Genomic DNA, 19,341 nt, shown 5'->3' with positions numbered 1-19,341 from the left:
TTCAAAAATCAGTGTATTGGTTTTTAAATGTGAGGCACTCTTCTTTTCCCCATGTATTAGTGCAAACTTACTTTCTCCCATGTAACAAGTGGAGTGTATAAGGCCAAACTGAGCAGTCTAACTTCAGATGAGCTGAAACTTCTTTTCTTGCATTCTTCTTCAATCATGGAACCCAAGGCTGTAGACTGTGGTTCCCAGGCACTCACCCATCCAGACACCAACCAAATGGAGACCTAGACCTGCTTAGCTTCTGCAAGGTAGTGGCCTCATGTACCTTTAGACCAGTGTTTCCCAAACCTGGGTCTCCAGCTGTTTGGGGGCTATAATTCACATCATCCCTGACCACTGGTCCTTTTGCCTAGGGATGGTGGGATTTGTAGTCCAAAAACAGCTGGAGACCCAAGTTTGGGGGAGACTGCTTTAGACCCACACCAGAGCAGGGGGAGGGTGGTGTTGAGCAGGGATGGAGAACCACAGGCCTGCAAGCCTCCCTTGTCTGGTCCTCGGGACTCCTCAGGCCACACTTCTCACTAGTCCTGCTTCACATCCTCCTCAAGTCCCTTCGCTTGTCAGGAACACACCCTTGAATTAGGACGATGCCTCTCGCTTGCCTGCCTGCCTGCCTGCCTGCCTGCCTGCCTGCCTGCCAGATGGATAAATGTGTGGGTATTAGAAGCCTCTCACTTTCCCATGGGTGGAATATAAAACTACTGTACAACAAAGGTAAGACTTGCATCTGTTGCTCCGTCTATTTTTGCCCCCAACCCCACCCACCTCTAGCATGCAGCCCCCACATCAGGCTGCCCATGGTGGAATACTGATCATCTCTAGGTTCAATGCTAAAGCATGCACATGGACACAATACAGCACCGGGTCCTGTGTTTCCTTGCTTCTCCACATCTCGTACAGTGGTCCAACCCTTAATACAGAAAGCAATGGTAACTAGAACAGTAGAATTAGAAGGGGCCGTCTATTGACAATCGAAAAGGTATTCTGTGCAGGCAACTGGCAATAGTACACTCCTGTAAGCCAAGGGCACTGTACAATGAGAAAACATTTAACAAGTCAAAATATTTTAGCAGCTTTTTTCAAGGCTATGCATTTCTTCATGCACTTGGTCACCTCTAACTGATGATGTGTTCATGGCACGGCTGTATGAACTTCCATGGTAGGATCTACTGCCCCCAAATACCTGCAGCCCAAAAATATATGCAATGGCAGTGGCCTTTTTTTTTTTTAGCTGCCACAAGCACACACACAGCAGCAGCTGCATATACATATCCCATGTGGAAGCAGCACTTGCCACAATACTTGCCACTGTACAATGCGTGTTAGACCACTGACAGCCCTGCAACCTCCAGCAAAGGAGCAACTCGCTGCATGAGCTGGTCCTCGGATTACAACCCTAAACATATTTGCTTGGGCTCCACTCAGAAGCTGCTTCCGAGGAAAGAAGTTTGAAGTTGAGCAAAACGGGCAGGGGCCAGAGATGGATGTTTTGAGCCATGATCCGGGAAACGTTTTCCAGATTGCAAGAATTCCCACTATCATAATTAAGGCTGCAAAAGCTTCTTCCTGTTTGCCTGAGACTAAGCTCCGCTGAATACAGCGGGACTTACTTCTGAGTAAACCTGAGTAGGATTGTGCCGAAAGTTCGGATAAAATTTTTAGGGGACTGGATTGTTGGCCTACATTGAAGCTGCTGCATTTTGAGAAGACATTCACAACACATAAACTGCTTTCTTGCTCGCTTTCTTTCTTAGTACACACACGCACACATACAATACAAGCAACATTTTAAAAAACATAAAAGCCTTTTCCTTTATTTCCCCCAGTGGTTTCATAACATTTTCCTTGTTTGATTCCAAATCCCTCCACTCCTGCCTTAGGAATTCGCTCTGCTATGGCCTGCTGAGTTTGCATATCTGAAAAATAAATTTAACGTAAAACTATCTATCAGCAGGCGTAAGGAGGAAGAGAGGGCTGGCAATATTTCTTTATATATACTTTGTATTAATAACGAACCTTCTCACAGAGAAGAATACAGCATTTTTTAAATACATTCAGTCACGCTATACACAGCCAGAGAAATTCACATTTTTTTTTCACGCCACAGGAGAGATTCTCAATTCCACTATTGACTGGAGCAGTTTACACTGCTTGAACTGCAGTTCTCTCGAAACCTTATTAAGTAATAAGGGAGGGGAGAGGAATAGGGGGTAAGTATGCTTCGGTCATGTCTGGATGGGGAAAATCAGCAACTCTTTCCAAACCCTGGATTTTCTGCAAAACAGTCCTGTGTCACAGGGCAAGGAAAGACAACAAGCAGCAGCCTGCACACCTGCCACCGCCATACATTCACCTGTTACATCGGCAGAGTCTGATGCATTTGTGGGGTGATCCTTAGTCACCTGCAAGAACTGTGCTTATCACACTCAAATGCACATCCGGTCAAAGTTACAGCTCCACCGCCCAGCTTTTCAGGAAAGATGGCGTACCATCTTTTGCAGCCAGGATGTTTAATTCCACCCAATTGCCATTTCGTACCCAAAGGAGCTCTCTTACTAGATGCCCATTTACAGCTCACCTTGCCCTAAACGGCTACACGGTCGCATTAGATCAGCAAGGCGGCCTTGTTCGGCCTCTGATGTGCCTTAACCACAATGGGCAGAGCAGACCGGATGGCAAAGGCCGGACATTTGATATGTCCGCTGTACGAGTTCCTCTCTGGTCCTCTTCCAAAGGACCTTCTGCACCTCACAAACGTCCTCCATTCCTTTATATACACTTCTCCGACAAGTTCAGCGTCTCGCTGGGGAAGGTGACCTGAAGAGAGCTGCCCTTTTGAGCATTGCCAGGCCTGAGTTCATTCACCAAAAAGACCGTCTCCGACTCGTGGCCCTGGGACGACTCCGAGGTGTTTGAGCTCCTCAGTGTCCTTATGGACGTAGTGTCTGACTGGGCTGGGCGGCTGCTGGCCCCTGGCAACAGCATCCGGTCCCCAGCAGCCCCCTCGCTCGGCTCCAGTGGGTACAGAAGCGTCTGCGAGGTGCTGCTGACCTCCCTCAGCTCCCGGGAAATGAAGGAGGGCGAATGGGTGGCTGTGGCAGAGGAAGCCCGGCGGCCGTCCGCACAGTTGAAGTTGCTTCCCGAGTGCTGGCGGTGGCCTCCGCCGATACGACAGAAAAGGCACTTGACCTTCTCGATGGCTTTGCTCAGCACCGTCTTGCGAAGCAGGATGTACACCCAGGGGTCCAGAATGGGGTTGACCGATGCGATGCGGATGGCTTGCAAGTCGGGGTTTTGCTGAATGTCCTTCACCAAAGGCGGTTGGTACAACTGGTTCACAAAGACACGCACCTGAAGAGAGATTGCAGGGAGGGAGGGAGAGGAATATAAAGTTGATGAGCGAGGGCCAGCTGACATTTCAAATTTAACAGCTGGCTTAGCAACCGCATATTAAGCAGGCAGGGTGATGGGCAGAGTGAAGGTTTGTGTCATGTCAAAAGAGAGCTGTTTTCAGAACCAGGGTTGGGGGGAGAGATTTCCAGTGCAGAGATAAAAAGACCTTTGTGCCCCGCCTTCCGTGCCATCTAAAATACTGGCATATAAGCAGGCCAATGAAACATGTTACAGTGGTACCTCAGGTTACATATGTTTCAGGTTACATATGCTTCAGGTTACAGACTCCGCTAACCCAGAAATATTACCTCAGATTAAGTACTTTGCTTCAGGATGAGAACAGAAATCATGCTCCGGCGGTGCGGCAGCAGCAGGAGGCCCCATTAGCTAAAGTGGTACCTCAGGTTAAGAACAGTTTCAGGTTAAGTACAGACCTCCGGAACGAATCAAGTACTTAACCTGAGGTACCACTGTATAAGAAAAACTGCTCCCTTTCCCTTATGGGGTATTCCAGAGCCTGTACAGTGGTACCTCAGGTTACAGACGCTTCAGGTTACAGACGCTTCAGGTTACAGATTCCGCTAACCCAGAAATAGTACCTTGGGTTAAGAACTTTGCTTCAGGATGAGAACAGAAATCGTGTGGCGGCGGCAGCGGGAGGCCCCATTAGCTAAAGTGGTACCTCAGGTTAAGAACAGTTTCAGGTTAAGAACGGACCTCCAGAATAAATTGAGTTCTTAACCCGAAGTACCACTGTACAGAGTCTTTAAGTGGGTTCTCTATCGGTAGGAGAAAGTAAGAGGCCAACCAGAGTATACTGAGAAGCAAAGCAGCTAGTAAGCCTGATCTTTACTCAAGGAACTGTTGCAACAGGGTCCCCACTTATCACACGCAGGAGGGAGGAGAACCCTGGACAATGGTGTGCAAGCCCTTATATAGACTTTGGAAATTGCCCACCCTGTAGCCCAAGACCACCCCCCTAAAACATCATACATGCATGACAGAAGGAGGCGGTCTACAGCAGAAATCCTGCCTGCCAGGATACCTGATAATGGTCACTGGTTGCATTACCTGGGCAGCCTGGCCATTCTTTTGTGATGGTTAATACTTTAGTTCCTGAATCCAGGTCACAGGCTCACCCCATTCACACACAAATGCAACCTTAAGACAGGATTTGAAAGCAAAAAGACAATGGGAAGGCTTTCCCTCATTTGCCTCCCTTACTGCAGAGGAATATTTGAGGTCATTTGGAGAGTCAAAATGGCTTCAGGATTGCTCTCCATTACTATTTCAGACACATGGTTCATATATTTTGATATGTGTGCATTTATGAATATTTATTCTATATTTGAGACCTTAAAATTCTTATAACAAATATTTTGTGAATTATTTCTGATGCTCTCTGCACTCCCTGGCGTTTCGTCTCTCTTCCCTAATTTAGAGCTCAAAATTAAGCCTCTTCCCAATTTTGTTTTTGTTATTTCAGCTGCCTCCTTCTTCTCTCCCTTCTACAACCAACTCTGCTATTAACTGTTCTGGGTGCGTAAGAGCTGCAGAATGTGGCCTTGAGTCATTTCGGGAGATCCAGCCAATCACTCTAATCCAGCCAGCCTCCTCATAAATATATGTTTCCAAAAACAAAAAAAAATTGGACCCAAACTTCCACCTCACAGGCAAATTCTCTTTCAGGGACAAGCCTGGAACTGTATGCTCTTTGAGGTTAGAAGTAACTTTTGCAGGTATCTTCCAAGACTTGAGTATTCTAGGATTTTTATAGATATATACCCTCCAAATTTTGCCTGTAGAAGCTTGTCGGAGGATATTCTGCTTTAACAACAGCTTGCCTGGAATGAACCTTTTCTTTTAATAAAAAAGAAAGAAATGTACATCACTTAAAATGATGAACTACATCAAATTATGCAGCTGACATCGTCCCATGTGCATCTGGTGATGTCCTATTTATAATGTTTTACACAAATCCTGGCAGCAGTCGGACAGATAGTTTAAAGTTGAACAACAATGGCATAGGATGATGGCCAGATACTTAAAAGGTGTTCATAGGTCTTAAAGACTATGGGCTGTACTTCAAACAGAGCTAAGCAAAATGTTCTGTCAGTGCAAGGATTTCTCCTTGTGCAATGTGATGTTCTCCCTCTGGGTGCCCCCTCCCAAATCTGTTCTGGGGTTTCCCCAACCCTTTGGAGCAGATCTGGGGGATACCCTGAAGGTGGGGAGGAAAGGGGGAATATCCCATTGTGCCTGTGCTAATCCTTATGCAAGCATAACCTTTTTGTTGAATATCTCCCTAAGGGCATGAACCAGCCAAAGTTACCGTATTTTTCGCTCTATAAGACACACCAGACCACAAGACGCACCTGGTTTTTGGAGGAGGAAAACAAGAAAAAAAAAATCTGAATCTCAGAAGCCTGAACAGCAAGAGGGATCGCAGCGCAGCGAAAGCAGCGATCCCTCTTGCTGTTCTGGCTTCTGGGATAGCTGCACAGCCTGCATTCGCTCCATAAGACACACACACATTTCCCCTTACTTTTTAGGAGGGAAAAGTGAGTCTTATAGAGCAAAAAAAACAAAAAAAACAAACGGTAATCACTTTGTAAAGTCCTGCTTGGCTTTAACTGTGAGATAATTATGCTTTTATTCAAGTCAACAAGACCTGAAAGCGCTGAACTTTGGGCTTGAGCTGCACCCTAAGCAAGGCATGTCCAAAGTCCGTTTCGGGGGCCAAATCCGGCCCGCAGGTCGATTTAATCCGGCCCCCGTGGCAGTATATGTCCTGGGGGGAAACCCTTTAAAAAGCTCAACAACTTCAATCGACTTTGGTCGGCCCTCATGCATGTTCACTTCATCAAATCTGGCCCTCTTTGAAAAAGGTTTGGGCACCCCTGTGACCTACGCGATTGCACTTTTCATTTAGGAATGAACTGCTAGAGCATAGCAGCTAAGAAACTGAGCTGCAAAATCACGAAGTCTGCAGTTCAAATCTCACCTCTTGTTACAGAGAGGAAGTCACTCTCAGCTCCTCACTTGCCCCAACCTGCAATGTGGGGGTTATAATACTGCCCTACTGTACAGGCTTGTATGGGATTTGCAGAAAAGTTGAAGCTTTCAACACTCAAGAAATGCTATATAAATGCTAGCTAGTATTAGGCAGAGCTGCAAACTTCCATTTTTCAGATTAATAAACTAAAGTTTCGGTTGAATAAAAGGGACAGAGAGTTAAGGACATTTTGGTGGTGGTGATTGAGAGCAGATTCTAGTATCTGACTGCAATAAGTAATGAAAGAAAATAGTTAGCGCTTTCTTCTAATAATGAGTAATAGCTGATTAATAATAGTACTTAATAACAGCCTTTGTTTGTTGCACTGTAAATTATCTTACACTTCCTGCAATGCCACAAAGGCTATTATATCGAACTTTTGGCGATATGGAGATCACATATTGTACATAACCTTGTAGATAAAAGCAGCCATTCCCCGCTATCATAAACTTTTCTTAAACATCCACCTGAAGGGATATGGCTCCACAGCTGGGCATCTGCTTTGCCTGCAAAAGGTCCCAGGCTCAGTCCCTGGTATTTCCCTGTTTTAAACTCTGTAGAGTTGCTGCCTTCAGTGTAGACAGCACTGAGCTAGCTGGTCTAAGGCAGCTTCCTAAGAAAGTAACAGACTCACATCTTATGCACCAGCGGGCCCTGGGATTTCACTTGCTCTGCTTCTCATTCTATGGAAACAAGGATGCTTCCAGACAAATGTTTCATTGTGGGATTGGTACTCTTTGCATATGCAAGGTGGGTTTTTTTTTCTTTTTCCTCAGCGTCCACACAGCATTGTTGGCATCAAAATACTAGCCCAAATTTCACCCCATTTAACTGGCAAATCTGTGCCAGTATTGCATTTGCAAATTCTCAACAACCTGTTTACAGAATAAGCCCCCACCCAGAAGCACCTCAGCTCTGCTGGAGCATAGTTTCTTTGACCGGAAGGTGTTACTGGTTGAATTCAACTGGACGCATTCAGTTCAAACCACTAGGTGGCAGAGAAACTATGCTTCCGATGCTGCCTTTAGAATTTGCTTTCGGCTTTGGAGGGCTGTAGCCCAAAGTGAAAGCTGGTTTAATATAAAGCAAGAAAGTGCGGCAAAAGCCAAACAAAATTAGATTGTGAAAATTAAAGTCACAGGCATCGGATTTGCACCCAATGAGGAGCACCTATGAGGAGCTCACCATTTACCTGCCCAAAAAGTCTTGTGGAAACTTAACCTTTAACACTTGGCATAAGCTTTTGCAGACTAGCCTTCTATTTCATCAGATGCTCTAGTTTACAAAAGTTTATGCTGTACTAAAATGTATTCGTTTTTAGGATGCCCCAAGACGTTTTGTTGGTTTTGTTGCCAGAGACAACAAACAAGCTGCCCCTTATTATTTAGAAGCTGTTCAGGGACCTCTCTATTTATCAGAAACTGTTCAGGGACCTCTCTATTTATTACAGTGAGAAGTTCGGCCATTGTAGAAGATCAGGGGCTGCCCACAACTGCTGATCTTTGCAGTAAATTCAAGGGCATCTCAGGTGAGATCTGGGTGTGCACTTTCAAACCAACAGGGCTGGCCAACGCAGTGCAGAATGTGAGCTTTCAAATATTTGCAAGTACCTATTGCAATATATTGCAGATGCAAAAGAAATCCTTAGCAGACAAATGGATGTGGAAAGTGTTTCCTGAAAGAAGAAAGTCTGAAAGCTGATGGCTTAAGGCAGCCTTGTAAATAAGCCCACAAAAGTTACTAGCCTGCAAGATGAAGAAGCAGCAGCAACCTAGCAGAAGGAATAAGGAGCTCTGTCCTGCTTACTGAAGGACCATGGCTCAGTGGCAGAGCATCTTCCTTGCATGCAGGTTCAATTGCTGGCGTCTCCAGGTAGGGCTGGGATAGACCCCTGCCTGACACCCTGGAGAGCTGCTGCCAATCCGTGCAGACAATACTGAGCTATATAGACCCAATGGTCTGAATCAGCATAAGGCAGTTTCCTATGTTCTTCTGAGGGGCAGGAGGGGCTTCCCAGCCCCCTCACTCGCCTGCATTCAATTCCTTGTTGCTTGCAGCCACCAGGCAAGTGTTTCAGAATAAGGAAGGCTGAGGGGAGCCATATTTCCTCATCTGTGCTACCTTGCATTTACCGTTTTACAGAGTGAGAAACGGAGGCAAGCAACAAGGGGTTCATCCATAGCTATACCAGGAGTCCTCAAGAGAATGCAGATTCGAAACTCAGGTGCCAAATCCAACTGCAGTGTGTTGGCTGTCCAGTTTCATACTGCTAAGGGAGAAGAAGAAAATCACCATCCTATAGGAAATGGTAATCAACCAGGCTTATTCCCTTACCTCCAAATACCTTTAAGGTACTCTGGATCTCTCTTTCCTTGGTGACTCACCAAAGGATGTATCTTGGCATCTTTTGGGAGCCTGCAACAATTTTCTGTTAAGGCTGAATTCCGAATATTCCGGTTATAGGTTGTATAGGGGTGAAGTCACTGCATATTCGCTGCTCTCTCTTTTGCATATGCTTTAATGTTCTGCAGTCTTGCAAATAAAGCCCACAAAAATATTGACTGAGCCTGCCTGCACATGCCTATGTTATTCATTTGTGGTGTGAAAGGAAAACAAACAGCACTATTCCCTTGCCCGGTTCCCCTAGAGCAAATCTCGCTCACCACAGGTGACAAGCCAAAGACCACAGCTTTTGCACGCCCAAAGTCTCAGGTCCAAACCCAAACATCTCCAGTTTAATTTTTGAAAAATTAGCAGAAGAAGGCAGGACCCTAGAGAACCTGGACCCTAGAGGGCCGTCACCAGTCACAGTAGGGTAATACTGGGCTAGAGGGACCCTGTATACAGCTTTGCACACTCACCTCTAAATAAAGAAGAAGTATATTTTATTATTTGGTAACAAATATCTAAAGCAAGGGTCGCCAAACTGTTGTCGTTCACGTGCTGATGGATTCCATCAGCCCCAGCCAGCACGGGATAGAATTAGAGAATTGTAGAGTTGGAAGGGACCCCAAGGGTCATCAAGTCCAACCCTCTGCAATGCAGGAATCTTCTGCCCAACATGGGACTCGAACCCATGACCCCGGGATTAAGAGTCTCATGTTCTACCAAGTAAGCTACCCCTGCTGTTGGATGCTGTAGTGCAGCAAGAAGCAGAGGGGTACAGGGTAGCCACCCCTGAGCTCAAGAAACTTCAAGATAAAATTAAGAACCATTTGGAAAACCCCCAGCCAGACCAACAGCCACCCCTGCCCCCGAGGGAACCTAGAAGCTTCACTGTGTGTTATATGGTACCAAATGCATGGCTACATTCTAGGACAGTCATGGATATATGTATCCCACATACTCTAGTGAATCTACCTGTTGCACACATAGTTGAAAGCATCCATTTCACCCACATAAAATATGTTACCTGTAGGGCTGGGGGATATGTCAATATATCATCTAAAACCTAAGTTTGAAGTCCATATTGTGATATCGATTTCATTATTTTTGACCTGGCAATATATCGTGAATCATGATGGTTGGGGGGGCTGGCAAAAATCACGAAGCAGGGAAAACCGTGAAGCCCGCCGATGCCTCTACATAGCTGCATCAGACATTGTGATATATCAGTACATTGCGATGTTCAGCTGGTTATATATCACAATGTTGAAAACCAGGTATCGCTCAGCCCTAGTTACATCTTACAAATGGGCAGTTCTGAGATGTGGTCCCGCTTCTACAGAGTAGGCGTGAGTTGGCAGCAAGCTAGATGTTCACTAGATGTGGCTGGTCCACAAATCCCAGAGGTCATGGATAATTGCCAGAGACAGCCAGAATTGTAGTCCAGCTACATCAGAAGGGCAGCAGGTTGGAAACAGCTGTCCGACGAGGTTCTGGACAACCCTCTCAAAAAATGGCCATCTGGCAGCCCTGCTGGTAGATGCCAAAACCTTCATTTCCGAGCAGTTCCTAGGCAAGTCTAAGTGCCAGACACAACCAGATAAGCTTATCTGAATTCACAAATGTCTTCCCACCCACCGCCCTCCCTGTAATTGCACAAATGAAGTTGCTTCTTGCTTTAACACTGCTACTCCAGGGAAATGTAGTCATGGTCTAAATTCCACTCTCAGACGAACAGCTTGTTCGGATAAAAGCGTTCTGATGCAGAGACCGCTGCGGGGAAATATTAGTGTGTATCCAGCTGTTCCTAAAACTTGTACGAAGTTGACACAGCACGCCTGACTAATGCCGATTTTTAAAAATAAAAAACAACCCAATCAGTCACTAAGCAAACTAGGACACTTAACTCGATAACCTTCATTTTTATCGCAAAGCTGCATTAATTGCTGGATATTTGTAGTGGCTGCATGCTAGTGATACCTGCCAATCGTAACTCTTTGCACACAGTGAAAGGTGCTCATATTTTGGAACCTTGTTGCAGGAGACAACAAATGACTTCATTCCCAAAGGAAGCTCCACCCAGACCTCTTTACTAGCAGGGCTGCTGGTGGAAATCAAACTCAAAACAGTGCAATCCAACCCATGTTTGACTCAGAAGCAAGTTCAGCTGAGCTCAATGGGAATTGCTTCCATTGAAATCCTTTCCAGCAGAGGTGGGGAAACTTTTCCAGCTCGGGGGCCAGAATGCCTTCTAGACAACCTTTTGGAGGGCACATTCCAGTGGTGGTTTAGCCTGGAAAAGAGGAGACTGAGAGGGAGATATGAAGGCCATCTTCAAATATCTCAAGGGCTTGTTTTCTCCCACTAGGAAGGGTAGGACTCAAACCAATGGCTTCAAGTTGCAGGAAAGGCACTTCCGACTAAACACTAGGATGAACTTTCTGACAGTAAGAACTGTTTGACAGTGGAACCATCTCCCTCCGGAGCTCAAAACAGGAAGGCTTCTATGCCTCAAACATGCTTTTAGAGTTCAACTATGAAGACTCCCATGCGGTACAGCCCTCCATGTGGCTGTGTCACCTCAGAATGCACATGAGAATGGGTGACAGAGTACGTCTCCATGTCAAAATCTCCCTCCACGTGGAAAGCTTCCATATCCAGATAAGATATTTAGCTCCTGGTGTGATTCTGAGGTTTTGCAACGCTAAGAAAAGACAGTATTGTGAGCCAGCCTGGAACACTGAGCTCTCCAAAGAATCCTGGGAATTTTAGTTTGTTAAGGATTCTGGGAATAATAGTTCTGTGAGGGGTAAACTACATCTCCCAGTATTCTGTTACGGGGTGGGAGGGATGTGCTTTAAATGTGTCGTGTGCAAGCATGGGCTTTAGTTTTTATCCAATACTTTAGGGGTGGTTCTTCTTTTTTCCTGTCCTGACTCAAGGCAAACATATACGCCTTACCCAGCAAAGCTTACCATAAAGTGCCCTTTTATAGCAGTTACCTCCCACAACAAACAAAGGAGTCTCCTTCCACCAAGTCTTCACCTGTGCTCATAAAAGTCCCTCTATCACATTCTGATACACGGCTATATATAGCCAGCCAGTTAATATTAAGTGGGAGGCTGGATTTACGAAGTAACCTTTGCCCAGAAGAACTTGGTACTTGTCTTACGCAGCCCCCGTGCACTTCCAAAATCTGGGCTGCTATCTCATCAGTGCCAGCTGAAACCAATCTAAAGGGAACATGGGGAGCTTTGTTCAGAAACCCCAGGTGATCATAGATGAACAGAGCAGGGATGTTGGTAGATTCCCAGCTCCCATCAGCCCCGAGTACACAGGGATGATAGAAATCATTCGAGTCAGTCCCATGTTGCAGGATGTGAAAAAGGGAAATACTGCTTGCTCTAAAATCAGTGCAAGAGTCCAATTGACAGTCAGGGCTTATTTTGAGCCAAACTTCAATAAACAGTCACTTTGGTGGAGGGAAATCACTTGTCACCACTGTGTAAATCACTAAGCTGCTTTTGGTCAAACCAAGAATGTCTCGACAGAGGATCAGATCTGCTCCTTCAAATGCAAGATACTGTTATTCTTAATACCTCAGCCTAGTGGAAGAAAATGCCTGCTCTCACCGGGCAGATCTGGGTTCAAATTCCTGAGTTGGTCTTAAGCCAGCCATTCTCTCTTATGGAGATCCTGTGGTCCTCCAAATGTTGTTAGACTTCATCTCCCATCAGTGAGCTCTGCTGGCTGGGGCTGATGGGAGTTGGAGTCCAAAATGTTTGGAAGGCAGCAGGTCGAAGATATAAATCACGAGAAACTCCTTGTCATAACTTACTGGAGTGAGGACATGATACAAATACATTGTTGCTGCTGTTTCCAAAAAACACATGTAATAAACCCTATTATGACATGATCTCATTCAGCAGGGAATGTGCTGTTTGCTAAATATACACCTCTTTGGGTTTATTACTTGCCTCTTCACTTTAAAGGTACACTAGAGGCCTTCATTCAATGTTTGACCATGAATATACAACCATTTCAAATGTGTGGAAGCAACATGCTTTTATTTGTCTGTGTGCTTTTTTTAAGTGCCTGGTGAAACCCAGCCAGATAGGCAGGGTATAAATAAGAAAATAAGAATAATGATAATTTTATTCTGCTCTTAATTTCTTCCACTTTTCTGTCAGATTTTAGCCAAGTAACTTGACTCTTCCAATGCTTCAATAAATATAGGGCTCTAGTTTCTGAAATAAACTCAGGAGGGGGATTCTCCCACTAATTACATGCATTTACCATTAAACTACTTTCATCTTCATTAGCCAGTTTAAATTGCAAGGCATAACTTAGTTTGGTGGTTTTTCGTTTAGTTATCTATTCCCCATACTTTTTTTATTCTTTTGCTACAAGCATTGTGCGCTATACTGCCTGTGTCAGCCCTGTGAGGGCAGAGTTGTCCTCCGCTGTGGGACCGCTCCTCACACAGTAAATAATTTCACCAAACTTCACAGCTATGTGGTAACCATTGCGTCACCAATGCCACAATCAGCCTCAACTTTCCCCAAACACAACATACATTCAACATGCATGAGTGTTGGGCTTGGACCAGAAATACTTAATTTCAAATCCATATTCATTCATTAAGCACACGGGGGGGGGGGCTTAGGTAAGTCACTTTCTCTTAGCCCAATAGCATAGACAGATGATAGAGATAGATAGATGGATGGATGGATAGATGTTAGATAGATCGATGATAGATAGATAGATAGATAGATAGACAGATAGATAGATGATAGATAGATAGATAGAGAGACAGACGGATGGATGGATGATAGATAGATGATAGATGATAGATAGATAGATAGATGATAGATAGATAGATGATAGATGATAGATAGATAGATAGATAGATAGATAGATAGATAGATAGATAGATGATAGATAGATAGATAGATGATAGATGATAGATAGATGATAGATAGATAGATGATAGATGATAGATAGATAGATAGATAGATAGATAGATAGATAGATAGATAGATGATAGACAGACAGACAGACAGACAGACTGACAGACAGATAGATGATAGAGCTAGCACTGGAGTAAACTCAGGTCCCCTCTAAATCAGATGCAAACATTTTCAATCAGTGCATCTTTTCCTTAAAAAAGAAAGAAAAGAAAGTATGCACCTCCAAACAGTTACTGGGAAGCAAAGCCTGCAGAATTTATGCACCCATGTTTAGAACTCACTGACTCTTACACAATTATCCCATCGTTGTATCCAACTGCTGTTTCCAATTGACATTCTGGACAACCATTTCACATGTCCTGTTTCATTTTGGAATCTCAGATGGATTTAATAAGAATATAAATAGCCTTGCTGAATCAGAACAAAGATCCATCTAGCCAAACAGCCTGTTCCCACAGTGGCAAACCATCTTAACCTTCAGTGCTGCCCAAAGTGCCTCTCTTCCCTGCCCCTGCCCCCCATACTCTGCATCCTGGTAGACCCACCACTGGGCTGCCAGGGTTTTGCTATCCACTAACTTGTGGAACTCACCCACTCCCTCCCTTGCATCCTACGGCATGCACAGAGGGCTTGTTCTCTTGATTTGTGTGGGATATGGAGAGAGGTAAGAAACAGTGGGACTCTCTGCTGCTGTCTCTTACCTGCTTGAAAAATGCAGTAGAAATGAGACCTGAGAGGTAGGCATCAGTGTGGTACCAGTTGTCTGCAAGAGGATACTTGCCCTGGAGAACTGGCAAGCTGCCAGATGCCTGTTAAAGTACAAGCCTATACGTCTTAAGAGCTGGTACAGTTCTGAACTGTTGCACATCAGGCTGCAGGTCAGATTATTGAATTTTTGATACAATAGGTATCAACAACATCTTCTAAGAGATAGATAGATAGATGATAGAGATAGATAGATGATAGATAGATAGATAGATAGATAGATAGATAGATGATAGATAGATAGATAGATAGATAGATGATAGATAGATAGATAGATATAGATAGATAGATGATAGATAGACAGGTATTTCTTAATATCTTCAAAACAAGAACACTAGTTTTACTAGTTGCAACAGAGCTTTTGTAGAACGATTGTATCCAAAACTATAGCGGTCCCCAGCATGCAGTCTGAAATGGTACGGTCCGGAATTCTCTCATCTCAAAATGTGTAGGAGGCACCAGCACGGCCCACTCACTATAGCTGAACTTCTAGGACCAGCCACTGGCATTTAGAATATGTTTAGGTGGAGAAACAGGCATTCCAATTAGGGCCTATTAATACACGTTGCAACAATGTCAAAATGCTTGGGTTATTCTATTGCCCAAGGAGTCCATCTGCTGCTGAAACGAAAACAGGCTAGTGCCTGGGCAGTAAACAAAGTCTATTTTCACTGTTCAGAGTTTGCTTTTTGTCCAAAAGCACACAAGTTGGTAGGCTCAGATTCCCTCTGTTTGTGAACGTATTCTACTTGAAATACCCTGTGACCCAAGATGTTTTTGACTCAATCCATTCCATGTTTTAAAAGGATGCTTCTTCCTAAACAGAGACCATCTCCACCCACGAAGGTAGAACGCACATGTGTCTCTTCTGCTGAGGCAACCTTTGCAGAGCACCGACTGCATGCCTCTCCTATGTGTCGATTGCACTTCCCCCCCTTAAATGGAGATGGTTTTGGTGTAAGAAAAAGACTGTGCAACACAGCCTCTGGTACAGTCCCTGTAAACAGCACCGCATGCAAAGGTGTCCAGTTACACACCGGAAAACACCAGCCGGACAGCTTGTCAAGTGCTAGTAACCCAGACCACAGCTGGATTATGCTAGTTATGTAGCAAAACTGGCCTGACTTGTAAAAGTATACCATTTACCTGAACAGTTCAGGATTGTGCTCAGCCCAGTCCTCTTTCCCTCTTAATTATGAGCCTCCCTGGTTTTGCTACACCCTCGAGAGGGAGTTATTTCAGAACGATTATCGCCTACAATAAACTCCCTTGCGCCAAGCTGGATTCGCCATACTTCTCCCCTAACAACAACGGCTTAGCTCCCGGGGTGAAAGGGCGGGGCGATAAGCAAGTATGTGCTGTCAGTTGTTTGTTTAATGTACCCTTGCCAAGAAAGAAGTACTTTGCCATGTTTCATTGGTTTCTGTTTTATTGGTACAAGTCTCAGCTAAGCTCACAACTGGTTTTCCCCACCCCCCCGGCACACACCTTCACCCTCCCCACCCCAGTCAATGGGGAAGGGAAGACAGGCACTGATCTTTCTTTAAGGGTGTGCTTTTTTTCTAGAAGTTGAAGGTTTACCTCCTGACATCAAGAACACAACTGTTACTGAAGCAATCTGTGCAACAATAACACCTCTGCATTTCTCAAAGGGAGATCTTCTTTTTGGAACCAGCTAAAACCAGCAGACTGTAAGGCGCAGACTGTGAATGTTTCAGCCTGAAATCCCCATCCAGAAATATTTATGCAACACATGTATCACTAACAGCTGGGGATTTTAAAAAACACCTCAGCAGTCATTTTATTCTCTGGCATGTGAGTGTCTCTGCAAATTTCATGCTAGCCCTATAAACATGTAGAAATTCATCCAACTTCCTGTGCTGGCCACAAACTTTGTAGTTTCAGTAAGTCTGAGGTTAGGAAGTATCTGTGTGTGCATGTATGTTTCTATGAGCTTTAGTTCAGGCAACGCATTGGTATAGAATTCAAGTATTATATAACTACTCCATGTGCAGGGCTGCTTTTATATTTGGGGAGCTATTGACAATTCATGGGGCACAAAGGGACTTTTCAGAAACTGGGCTTCAATCAGTTTCTACCATACACCCACAGACACACCCACCACTTAACTTCGAGTGCAATGTGTATTTCACATTTGGACTGGCCCACAATGTGCATTTAATGTCTCTTCTGCATCCTGTCCCACGTGAGCAGGTGACAAAACATTAACATGTGACACAAAGAGCAAGTTCAAAGGTGCCTCTTAGTTTCTTTATGAAAATGGCCACAGCCTTCTCCTACCCCGCCTAGGAATAAACAGTGTCAAAGAAGAAGGCTGGGACAGAGTCGCTTCCTTCTTTTCCCTTGTGGATGGCAGTGGGGGGGGGCGTTGAGAGAACATTTTAGATCACCTGCATGGAAATATCGCCGTTAGGAACCTCCCTTTCCAACCACAGAAGCAGCCTTTGGCTTTTTCTGCTGTGGGGAAATCTGTAGCTGCAATGATGAAACTGACAAAGAAAAGGCTAAGCCAACGTTACTCACCACGAGAGGAATGGAGCAGATCAGCACAACCAAGGAGGTGGCAATGAGCAAGATGACCATTTGGATCTCTGCGCCGGCCATGCGCCGGAAGCTCCTGCGCCGGCGGAAGTCCGACAATCGGCTGGCGGTATTGTCCGTCCCCAGGGAGGTGCGCCGCATGAACTGTCGGTGCATGCGGATCAGGGCCATGCACACCAAGACATTGGAAACCACGGTGACCATGATCAAGAAGGAACTGAAGCCGGCATACATGTAAGAATAGGCTGCGTGTGTGGAGACGTTGGTCCGCCAGTCTATGAAGCACCAAGTCTGGGGGTACTGCAGCTTTGTGCTGCCCAAGCCCATGCTCGGCAAGGCACAGAAGAGGACGTTGGAAACATAGATGGCAAAGAGCGTGAGCGCTGCCAGCTTCTTATCCACATAATGGCTGTAGAAGTACGCGTGGTTGATGGCTAGGTACCTCTCAATGGACATTGCGCATATGATGCTGAGTCCAGACAGTCCAAAGAAGAGGAGGATGAAGGTGCTGTATTCGCAAAGCGGTTGGCCGCCCGGCCACTCGTTCTTCAGGTATGTGGCGATCGTGACCGGGCTCACCAGGCAGGTGCCCAGGAGGTCCGTGACGGCCAAGCCGCACACCAACGTGTAGAAGGTGGTCTCTTTCTGCTCCTTCCTGGACTTGCAGAGCACCACAATGGCAATGAGGTTCCCCACCACCCCAAAGATGAACATGACAGCGGGGATGGTCAAGGGTTTGCTGCCCTCAGGTGCCCCTCCGGTCCCATTGGAGGAGCCGTTGGCAGAAGGCAGCATGGTGGGGCTGAAAGACATGGCGAGGCTGGGACAATCGCAAGGAGCCAACTGGGTCAAAGAAGAACAAAACGGCAGCAAAAGTCAAGAGTCCCAGATTTCAGCCGGAAGAGGATGGAAATCCAAATCGGAGAGAACTGAAGAATCCTGCATTTCAAAGGCAGAGCTAGGAGAGCAGATGGTGGAAAGGTGGCCGGCTTTTTCGGAGAAATTCATAAAGCAGGGAGATTAGAAAAAAGGTGGCCAGTAATAGCAAAAAGAGCTCTTAGAAGCCGAGTGCAATTTGGCTAGCCAGCAAAAGATGCCTTTTCTTGCATAAAAGCGTTCTCAGTTGTCTGTTAGGCTGGCTTTCTTTTCTTGCCAGGTCTCGCGCTTTTCAAAGTTCAGCTTGCAAACTGGTCTTTGCCTTCTGCCTCAGTGGGACTTTCCATCCCTCTCTTCTAGTTCGGCCAGTCCCCGCCCACCTCACTTGTCACTCCGATGCAAGTCTTCACCTACGTATATGCAATATGTCAACATGAAATGAATCCCCTCCTCTCCAATATATATATACAAAAATAATAATAATCCGAACTGTATCTCCTCCAAACGCTTTGCCAAGTTCAAAGCCGATTCGAAAAGCTTCGACGCCACCTAGAGCCCTTCGGTGGCTTCGGAAAGTCCGTCTGCCGTTAGCAGCGGTGGCGACTCAAGTGTCCGCTGCGCGTCTTTTTCTTTTCAGCGGCGCGCCGGGAGGAGAGAGGCGCAGCCGGGGCGCCGGGCGTCTCTCTCTCGGGAGAATTCATCAGCCGCCTTCCGAGGGCAGCTGGGAGCCCGGCGTCCCAGGCAGCCAAGCCGGACCGAGGAGCAGGAGGAGCGCGGGGACAAGAGAGACGGACAGACTCGCTACCCGGACCCGGCGCCCGCGCGTCCTTGCGCCGCTGCTGCCACCATGTGCTCCCGCCGCCTGGCTCGCGGATTACTCACTCGCTCGCAGCGCCGTTTGCAAGTTCGCTCCTTCGAGCTCCTCCAGTCGGGGAGGCAGCTCGGCCCGGCTCCGCCCAGCCCGGCGCCCCATTGGCCACGGGGCAAGTGGGTGCAGCCCAGCCGCCTCGGGAAGCGCCCGGAGGGCCTTTCCCCGCGGCTGCGAAGGAGCGAAGGCGGCGCGCTCGGGCTTGCCAAAAGCGCACGGAGAAGGCGCGGGGCGCGGGAGCTGGTGGACGCCGGAGAGCGAAAGGGCGCCTTCCCTCGACAGTAGAAGCTGGGAGGAGGGCGGGTGGGGTCCTTCCTCTCCCTCCAGCTAAGTCCCCCCCACCCCGATCGCCATCATCCATCCTGGCAAAGGATGGGTGCAGCCCTGCCGTCCCGCGAGTTCAGCTGAGCGAAATCGGTGGTGTAGGGCGAGCAAGGGCCGTGGCGCGCCTGAGCCTC

General features: G+C 46.3%; 1 protein-coding gene across 1 annotated transcript; it reads right to left on the bottom strand.

Moving 5' to 3' along the window:
- Positions 1-2,175: 2,175 nt before the first annotated feature.
- On the bottom strand, positions 2,176-18,960 carry PTGER4 (prostaglandin E receptor 4). The gene is made up of 2 exons (XM_053409192.1): positions 17,122-18,960; positions 2,176-3,360 (listed from the first exon to the last, which is right to left on the bottom strand). The coding sequence occupies exons 1-2, from the start codon at positions 17,950-17,952 to the stop codon at positions 2,779-2,781; spliced, it is 1,413 nt and encodes a 470-aa protein (XP_053265167.1). The 5' UTR covers positions 17,953-18,960; the 3' UTR covers positions 2,176-2,778.
- Positions 18,961-19,341: the final 381 nt, after the last annotated feature.

The sequence above is a fragment of the Podarcis raffonei genome, chromosome 11 (assembly GCF_027172205.1).
Source record: "Podarcis raffonei isolate rPodRaf1 chromosome 11, rPodRaf1.pri, whole genome shotgun sequence".
In the NCBI taxonomy this organism is placed as follows: Eukaryota; Metazoa; Chordata; class Lepidosauria; order Squamata; family Lacertidae; genus Podarcis; species Podarcis raffonei.
This window is presented reverse-complemented; position numbering and strand designations above follow the sequence as displayed.